The sequence below is a fragment of the Babylonia areolata genome, chromosome 18, assembly GCF_041734735.1.
Source record: "Babylonia areolata isolate BAREFJ2019XMU chromosome 18, ASM4173473v1, whole genome shotgun sequence".
Lineage (NCBI taxonomy): Eukaryota > Metazoa > Mollusca > Gastropoda > Neogastropoda > Buccinidae > Babylonia > Babylonia areolata.
The window spans coordinates 66,994,631-67,004,630 of NC_134893.1; the positions used below are offsets into that span (position 1 = coordinate 66,994,631).

A 10,000-nucleotide genomic window follows, 5' to 3' on the forward strand; every position below is an offset into this window, starting at 1 on the left:
ATGGTCCCCATGTTGTTTACTTGTCTATGTTGTGATAATGCACCTGACCAAATTTCTCCAGTTGGAGATAATAAAGTTATTCTTATCTTCTTATCTTATCTTATCTTATCTTATCTTAGGTCCACGGGCCCTGGCACACTGACCACCAGCATGAGAGGGGAGATGACCATCCAGCAGGCTTTGAAGTACAGTCCAGGTTTCTGGCCCACCATACATTGCACATCCTCCAGGAAATGCTCCACGCCTGCACGAGACGAGAGGAACGGAACGGAAAGGAGCGGAACACAAATCACACAGCAGTGTCAGTCAGTGTCAAGGAGACACGTCTCATAATAGGTGATGATAGTGATGATGATGATGATGATGATGGTGATGATGATAGCAACAACAACAATGATCATCATCATCATCCTCATCTTCATCATCATCATCATCATCATAGCAAGAATGATGATGATGATGATGATAAATATGATGATGATGATGATAATAACAGAGACAGAGACAGACAGAGACAGACGGAGACAGAGAGAGAGACAGAGAGACAGAGAGAGAGGGGCAGAGACGGAGACACACAGAGAGAGAGACAGAAACAGAGAGAGACAGAGAGACAGAGACAGATAGACAGATAGACAGACACACACACACACACACACACACACACACACAGACTGAAACACACACACACAGACACACGCACACACACACACACTGAAACACACACACGCACACACACACACACACACACACTGAAACACACACACACACACACACACACACACACACACACACACACACACACACTGAAACACACACATACACTGAAACACACACACACACACACACACACACACACACACACACACACACACTGAAACAAACAAACACACACACACACACACACACACACACTGAAACACACACACACACACACACACACACACACACACACACACACACACACACACACACTGAACACACACACACACACTGAAACAAACACACACACACACACACACACACACACACTGAAACACACACACACACACACACACACAACACACACACACACACACTGAAACACACACACACACACACACACACACACACTGAAACACACACACACACACACACACACACACACACACACACACACACTGAAACACACACACACACACACACACACACACACACACACACACACACACACACACACACACACACACACACACACACACTGAAACACACACACACACACACACTGAAACACACACACACACACACACACACACACACACACACACACACACACACTGACCATAGATGACGCCCACCACCAGTAGCTCAAAGAGAGCGCTGTTGCAGACGGGAATTCCGAAGAGAGCAGTGTTGATGACATCCACAAGCCATGGGCCACTCTGTCAAACAGTCAAGGAGCCTTCTTCATAATAATTATTTACCTGTGTGCTAGCTGAATCGGTAGCGTAAGCAGCACTGACCTGAAGTTGTGTAAGAAGTGTCTGGGTTTGTTCCAATGTACCTTTTATTTCCCTGAGTGCTAGCTGAATCGGTAGCGTAAGCAGCACTGACTTGAAGTTGTGTACCTTGTGATAGGAAGTGTCTGGGTTTGTTCCAATGTACCTTTTATTTCCCTGTGTGCTTAGCTGAATCGGTAGCGTAAGCAGCACTGACTTGAAGTTGTGTGAATGGAGAGAGTTACCACTCTTTACTATCTGTTAATCATTTCATCTCCAAGCCACATTGTATCGTATTTGTATTGTATTTGTATTTCTTTTTATCACAACAGATTTCTCTGTGTGAAATTCGGGCTGCTCTCCCCAGGGAGAGCGCGTCGCTACACTACAGCGCCACCCTTTTTTTTTCTTTTTTTCCTGCGTGCAGTTTGATTTTGTTTTTCCTATCGAAGTGGATTTTTCTACAGAATTTTGCCAGGAACCACCCTTTTGTTCACGTGGGTTCTTTTACGTGCGCTAAGTGCATGCTGCACACGGGGCCTCGGTTTCTCGTCTCATCCGAAAGACTAGCGTCCAGACCACCACTCAAGGTCTAGTGGAGGGGGAGAAAATATCGGCGGCTGAGCCGTGATTCGAACCAACGCGCTCAGATTCTCTCGCTTCCTAGGCGGACGCGTTACCTCTAGGCCATCACTCCACTCCAATTTTTTTTGTTAATTTCCAATTACTGTCATAGTTTTTGGTTTGTTTGTTTGTTTGTTTGTTTCTTGTTTTTTTGTTTGTTTTTTTGTTTTGTTGTTGTTGTTTTTTGTTTTGTTTTGTTTTGTTTTGTTCAGGCATGTCTGTTTTGATTAATTTTGTGTATTCTCTATGTACCTAGTTAGTTACGTTATATAATTTTATATATATATATATGTATGTGTGTGTGTGTGTGTGTGTGTGTGTGTGTGTGTGTTGTTGTTGTTCAGTCGTGTCTATTTTGATTAACATTATTTATTCTTTATGTACCTAGTTACGTAGCTACTTGCTCGCTCGCTCGCTTACTCACTTGCATATTGTGCCTACGCGTACATGCATGTTTTGCTAGCAGGCAAAATTAATGGATGTGTCTGTGTGGAGAGGCGGAGGAGGTGAGATGGCGGTGAGGGATGCAGTGTGCCTAGTAGTTTCCAGAATTGTGCTCACGATTGTTTTGTAATGTCCCTGTGTCCGTAAAGGTCTCCACTGCTGAATGGACATGACGAGAATAATTGTCATTGTCATTGTCATCACTTCCTGAGACAGAGAAACACTCACCCTGTCTCACTCACTCACTCACTCACTCACTCAATCAATTACTTACATTGTCATTGTCATTACTTCCTGAGACAGAGAAACACTCACTCACTCACTCACTCACTCAATCAATTACTTACATTGTCATTGTCATTACTTCCTGAGACAGAGAAACACTCACTCACTCACTCACTCACTCACTCACTCAATTACTTACATTGTCATTACTTCCTGAAAGAGAAACACTCACTTTGTCTCACTCACTCACTCACTCAATTACTTACATTGTCATTGTCATTACTTCCTGAAACAGAAACACTCACCCTGTCTCACTCACTCACTCACTCACTCACTCACTCACTCACTCACTCAATTACTTACATTGTCATTGTCATTACTTCCTGAGACAGAGAAACACTCACTCACTCACTCACTCACTCACTCACTCACTCAATTACTTACATTGTCATTGTCATTACTTCCTGAAACAGAAACACTCACCCTGTCTCACTCACTCACTCACTCACTCACTCAATTACTTACATTGTCACTCTGTCTCACTCACTAACTCACTCACTCAATTACTTACATTGTCATTGTCATTACTTCCTGTGACAGAGAAACACTCACTCACTCCCTCACTCACTCAATTACTTACATTGTCATTGCGCACACATCTACGCACGCATACACACGCTCACTCACTCAATTCTGAAGAAACCCACACATGCACGTTTTCTAGTAATAGAAACAACAACAACAACAACAAAGAAACCCCACAAAGTGTAACATCTGATATCAATAATAAGTTTCGCCTTTTGACTCACCCTGGTGACCATAGGCAATCCCAGAAGGAAGGCCCCCCCGCACACACAGGCTCGGAACACCAGGGCTCGCTTACCGGTCTTGAAAAAGCTCCAGAACTCATCCAGGATGGCAGAGACGAAGGTCTCCACTGCCACAAACTGTCGCCAAAAGCAATCAGTTTACAGGTTTTACCAAGACAAGACAAGACAAGACAAGACAAGACAATCATAGTGATGCAATATGCAGGATGAATGTACAATGGAATATGTCTAATGCTAACGTCCATGTTCTAAATGTATTTCTGTTAATAATTACGAGGTAATAATTCATTGCAATGTTTTAAAAGCGAATATGTGAAATGCTTTTTTATTTGAGAACATATGTTTATTACTCTTGTTTAATCAAGTAAACCGCGTGTGTGGGGTGGGTGGGGGGTGGGTGGGTGCGGGCGTGTGCTGATTATCTGGTTGTGGTTTCCCGCAATTTATCTTTATTCTTATCTTATCTGTCTATTGTAATCAATGCGCAATATAGTAGGCTATGCTTATAATTATATTCAAAATAACGTTTCTTAATTCTTTCTGTTTTTACATCAAGAATACAAGTTACTACCTGTAGTGTGTGGATGCATGTATGAAACGGTGCATGTGATATATATATATATATATATATATATATATATTTTTTTTTTTTTTTTTTTTTTTTTTACATGTGTCTTTGTAATATTCGTAAAAGCTGTTGTTGACTTTTACAGTTATGGTCCCCATGTTGTTTACTTGTCTATGTTGTGATAATGCACCTGACCAAATTTCTCCAGTTGGAGATAATAAAGTTATTCTTATTCTTATTCTTATAATGGTAATGCATTGTACTTATACGGCGCAAACTCCCCATATGATGATCTCTACGTGCCTCAAGGAGGAGGAATTTTGTTTAATGTCCCGTCAAACATATCGGTGATTGAATACTTTTTGTTAAAAGTGTTTATGAATACATCTGAGTATTATCGGTCAGAAGGGGTGGGAGATGTGAATAAATGGAGGGTTGAGGGAAACTGGGCAAATGAGGGTGAAATCTGAAAAAAAAAAAAAATCTATATACAATTACAGGAAATTACTTAAAGGACTTCATAAGAGAAGTCGTTAAACTGACAAGCGAAACAAATGACAATGAATGGAAAAAGTCAAAAACATCGACGTTCTCAGTCACTTGTGAAGACACACTTTCGTGTACATAAGGCTTCATCAAGCTACAGTATAAAAAAATTATATATATATATATATATATATATATATATATATATATATATATATATATATATATATATATGCTTAATTGTCAGGTTACTAAAGCAAGACATGTTCATTTCAAGGAACCAAATGGAGGTATATGAAAATGTTATATATGTCATGTAACTAATACAAATGTTAAGGTATTGTGCTCTTTTTTTTCTTTAAACAATGGCCACACATACTCCCTGGTTAAGACCATACGGTTCAAAAGAATATTGTTAACACTCAGGTCCTATGTCACAACTGTACGTGTTCTCTTCAATACATCTATTTATTTATTTTATATTTTTTTTAAATAATTAATTTGATTTTTATCTTTATTTTTGCTACTTTATATTTTATTTTATTTATTTTATTTTATTTTTAATTAATTAATTAATTAATTTATTTATCTTTTTTTCTCAAGGCCAGACTAAGCGCGTTGGCTTACGCTGCTGGCCAGGCATCTGCTTGGCAGAAGTGGTGTAGCGTATATGGATTTGACCGAACGCAGTGACACCTCCTTGAGCTACTGATACTGATACTGGTACTCTCTTTTCAATAAAACTCTGTAGAGTGATAGGGAAATAGATATTGGCAGCACCTATTCCTTGTTTAACACTCACTCCGGACGACGGAACGCTATTATAGCGGTTTCGACAATTAAAATTTTGTCCACGTTTTCCTCATGGGGTAGCATAAAAATCGCAGCTACACCGAGCATTTGCGAACGTCTCAGGGTCGAATGGAAAGTTCCTTCGTGAGGTTTCCGTTACCATACACTCGCTGGCCAGCCGTTGACCTTGGTACCCCACACGACAAGTTAACTCACTCACTACGGCCAGTCCTCTCTTCTCCTCTACACAGACCCCTCGGATGTCCAGTGGGTGTCTGAATGACCCAACCTTTAGCTTCCGTCGTCAGAATTGTGGTATTCTTTGTCAACATTCACCTCTTCAGTATAAGAGCCTTCCGCTTGTAATATTTTGATGATGGTAACTGGGGTGAAACGCTGTTAACGTCGTCTCTTTCGTCGTTCGTATGGAGAGAGTTAATCTGCATACGTATCGAAAATGGCGTCGCAGGCGATACAAGCGGAAATTTTTGGAGCAAACTAGATCACGACAGCGGCTTTTTACTGCTGCTGAAGTGATTGAAATGCTTCATACTGAAGGTTTCGACATCGACAAGGATGATGACGACGTTGAATAAAGTATCTGTAGTGAAGAAAGCTACCAGCAAGAAGGTATTCACAGTGACTCAGCTTCTGAGGGCTGTGAAGAGAGGGAGAGGGGTTGGGTGTACACACGACATGAGAAGAGGGATCAGTGGGTCAAGTACAGGGAGTTTCATTCAGTTACTTTGTGTTTTGTATTTTTTGTGATTTTTTTTCCTAACCCAAACAAATAGGTCGTCTGCAGGGGAAATCAAGGGAGAAAACTATTCGTCCGGAGTAAGTTAACTCTCTCCATACGAACGGCGAAAGAGACGACGTTAACAGCGTTTCACGCCAATTACCATCATCAAAATATTGCAAGCGGAAGGCTCTTATACTGAAGAGGTGAATGTTGACAAAGAATACCACAATTCTGACGACGGAAGCTAAAGGTTGGGTCATTCAGACACCCACTGGACATCTGAAGGGTCTGTGTAGAGGAGAAGAGAGGACTGGCCGTACTGAGTGAGTTAATAAGTCCAAACATAGGTTGACTCTCAAAGAGATGTAGGCCGACCACTGTCGAGGTTATGAGTAGAAAATCCACGGCTGCTCTAGCCGTTTTAAAAGCAAAAGTGTGACACTTGTGAACTGCTGCATTATTAGCCCCATCACACAAAAAAAAAAGTGGGAAAAAAGAGGAGGTTGGAGGCCCCACAAAAAAAACACAAAAAAACAATCTCTCAGCCCATGTGATTATCAACACCAATGTTTTGTATATTGTACAGTATCAAAGAGTTTCATATCAGAAGTGCACACAGTCAACAACTGGACTGGTTTCTTCCAAAGTATTCATAAGCATTTTAAAATTCATAGGCAGTCCTGAATTTGTTGAAAATCGCAGGTCGACGTTCGTCAATTCAATATTCCATGTAGAATATAACATGAATCGAACCCGGGACCCTCAGATAGAAAGTCCAACGCATTAACCACTCGGCTATTGCGCCCGTACTGGTAAGGCTTCGAGGGCCTACCAAAAGCTATATTTTAAAAAAGGTTTAATAAACATACAAATATAAGAGTACAGGTATATACCCTTCGCGTGTATACGCAAGCAGAAGATCAAATACGCACGTTAAAGATCCTGTAATCTATGTCAGCGTTCGGTTGGGTTATGGAAACAAGAATATACCCAGCATGCACACCTCCGAAAACGGAGTATGGCTGCCTTCATGACAGGGTGAAAATGGTCATACACGTATAAGCCCACTCGCGTACATACGAGTGAACGTGGGAGTTGCAGCCCACGAACGAAGAAGAAGGATGAGTAGGAGGAGGAGGAGGAGGACGGGGAGGAGGAGAAGGGGGCGAGGGGGAGGAGGAGGAGGAGAAGAACATACCTACCTGAGAGCTGAGACCTAGAAGGCAGAGCATGGTGAAGAAGAACACGGCCCACAGGGGCGACACAGGCACCCGCGCTATGACTTCGGGGAACACGATGAAGGCCAGCTCTGGACCTGTGTGACAGAGAGTGACGGCATGAGAATATGCAATGAGAAATCAAACGATACTGTTGGAGAAGAAGAAGAAGGAGGAGGAGGTGAGGGAGGAGGAGGAGAAGTAGAAGGAGGAGGAGGAGAAGAAGAAAAAAGAAAAGAAGAGGGATGAAGAGGAGGAGAAAGAGACGAAGGAAAAGAAGAAGAAGAAGGAGGATGGGAATAAGAAGAAGAAAGAGAAGAAGAGGGAGGAGGAGGAGGAGAAGTAGAAGAAGAGGGGGATATGAAGAAGAAGAAGGAGGAGGAGGAGGAGGAGGAGGAGAAGTGGAGAGGGCGGTTGATGGAGAGACAGAGGAGAAAAAAAATAGAAGAATAAAGACCTAGGCGGAAAGAAAAGGAGAAGAAGAGGAGGATGACGATGATAATTACGATGGTGATGATGATGAGGAGGAGGAGGATGACGACGACGATGACGATGAGGATGATGATGATACAATGACGATGATGATGTGCTACATGGTATGCGCAACTACTGTTCAAAACAAGGTTTTTTTTTAACGAGATAACAACCAATGGCATTTCTCTGTATTTTTGCTGTTGTAACTATTTGTTCGTTCGTTTGGTTTGGTTTGAAACGAGAGCCACTTGCAAACTAAACCACTTACACGTGAAAGAGAGAGAGAGAGAGAGAGAGAGAGAGAGAGAGAGAGAGAGAGAGAGAGAGAGAGAGAGAGAGATTCAAAAACTTTATTACTCAAGGATAAAGATTTTAGGCATCGTCCAGTCTTCCAATCTGTCCTTGTGACAACAAGAACAATAACAATAACAACATTAACGATAACGACACAACAAGAATCATTTTCTTAACACTGCTACATCTACTGCTACTAAGACCAAGAATAATCACCATCATCATCATCATCATTAACATCGTAAAAAGTAATAAAACGAACGCATTCACACATTCATATCCATACATATGCACACACCCTTTCCACCAAACACACACACACACACACACACACACACACTGAGAGAGAGAGAGAGAGAGAGAGAGAGAGAGAGAGAGAGAGAGAGATGACGTCATACCTTCCCTGATGACGTTTTTCAGGGTGCTGCCTGTGACGTGAGACAAATGTCCCAAAGTGGCGAACACCAAAAAACCGGCATACAAACTGCTCGCTGTGTCAATCACAGGGATAAGGACAGCGTCTCTGTAGGGACATACGGACGGACACACACACACACACACACACACACACACACATATACATACACACACACCATCGCACGCACGCAAGCGCACGCACACACACACACACATAACGCACGCACAAATGCACGCAAGCGCACCAGCGCACGTGAGCAAACACACACAAGCATACACACACACACACACACACACACACACACACACACACACACACACACACACACACACTAGCAGATTTTTAAGTTCTGTTGTACTGAGAGAAGGAAAAAAAAGAGAACAAATAAAAACATAAATAAATAAATTAAATGAATAAATAAAACAGCCAGTGAAAGTAAACAAGAAAAAAAATCCAGCATGCACACCCCCGAAAACGGAGTATTGCTGCCTACAAGGCGTGGTAAAAACGGTCATACACATAAATTACCACTCGTGTACATACGAGTGAACGTGGGAGTTGCAGCCCACGAATGAAGAAGAAGAAGATGATGATGATGATAATGATCAGAATCATGATGATGATTATGATGATGATGGTGATGATGATGAGATGAGAATATGATGATGATGATTATAGTGAGTATAGTGAGTATAGTAGGCTATGTTTATAATTATATTCAAATAATATTTCTCAATTCTTTCTGTTTTTACTTTAAGAATACTAGTTATTACCTGCAGTGTGTGGATGTATGTATGAAACGGTGTATGTGATCTATTTTTACATTTGTATCTTCGTAATATTCGTAAAAGCTGTTGTTGACTTTTACAGTTATGGTCCCCATGTTGTTTACCTTGTCTATGTTGTGATAATGCACCTGACCAAATTTCTCCAGATGGAGATAATAAAGTTAGTCTTATCTTATCTTATCTTATCTTATCTTGTCTTATGATCATCACCTAATGATGTTGTTGCTGAAGCGGTTATAGCTGGCCATAGCGATCAGAGACCCTGTACAGATGCCCAGCGAGTAGATGACTTGCATAGCCGCCTCAACCCACACCTGTAAATGTCACGCACACACACACGCGCACACACACACGCACGCTCACACACACACATACACGGTCACTCGCACGCATGCACACACAAACACACGCACCCACACACACGCCCCCCTCTCCCCCCCACCACACACACATACACACATAGTCACACACATAGTCAGTAGTAGTAGTAATAGTAGTAGTAGCAGCAGCGGCAGCAGTAGCAGTAGTAGTAATATTGTTATAATCATCATTATCATTATCACCATCATTATCATCGTTGATTTCATTATAATATTAAGATAATCATAGTTTTCATCATCATC

The 10,000-nt window shown here is 41.6% G+C and overlaps 1 protein-coding gene across 1 annotated transcript in view; it reads right to left on the minus strand.

Moving 5' to 3' along the window:
• LOC143293023 (sodium- and chloride-dependent glycine transporter 2-like) overlaps positions 1–10,000 on the minus strand; it is a 24,899-nt gene that overhangs the window by 3,552 nt on the left and 11,347 nt on the right. The window contains exons 7-12 of the mRNA XM_076603824.1: positions 9,588–9,691; positions 8,570–8,694; positions 7,389–7,501; positions 3,578–3,715; positions 1,319–1,418; positions 144–244 (exon numbers count right to left, since the gene is read on the minus strand). Of these exons, the coding sequence (XP_076459939.1) occupies positions 144–244; positions 1,319–1,418; positions 3,578–3,715; positions 7,389–7,501; positions 8,570–8,694; positions 9,588–9,691 (681 nt within the window). The remainder of the gene's footprint in view (positions 1–143; positions 245–1,318; positions 1,419–3,577; positions 3,716–7,388; positions 7,502–8,569; positions 8,695–9,587; positions 9,692–10,000) is intronic.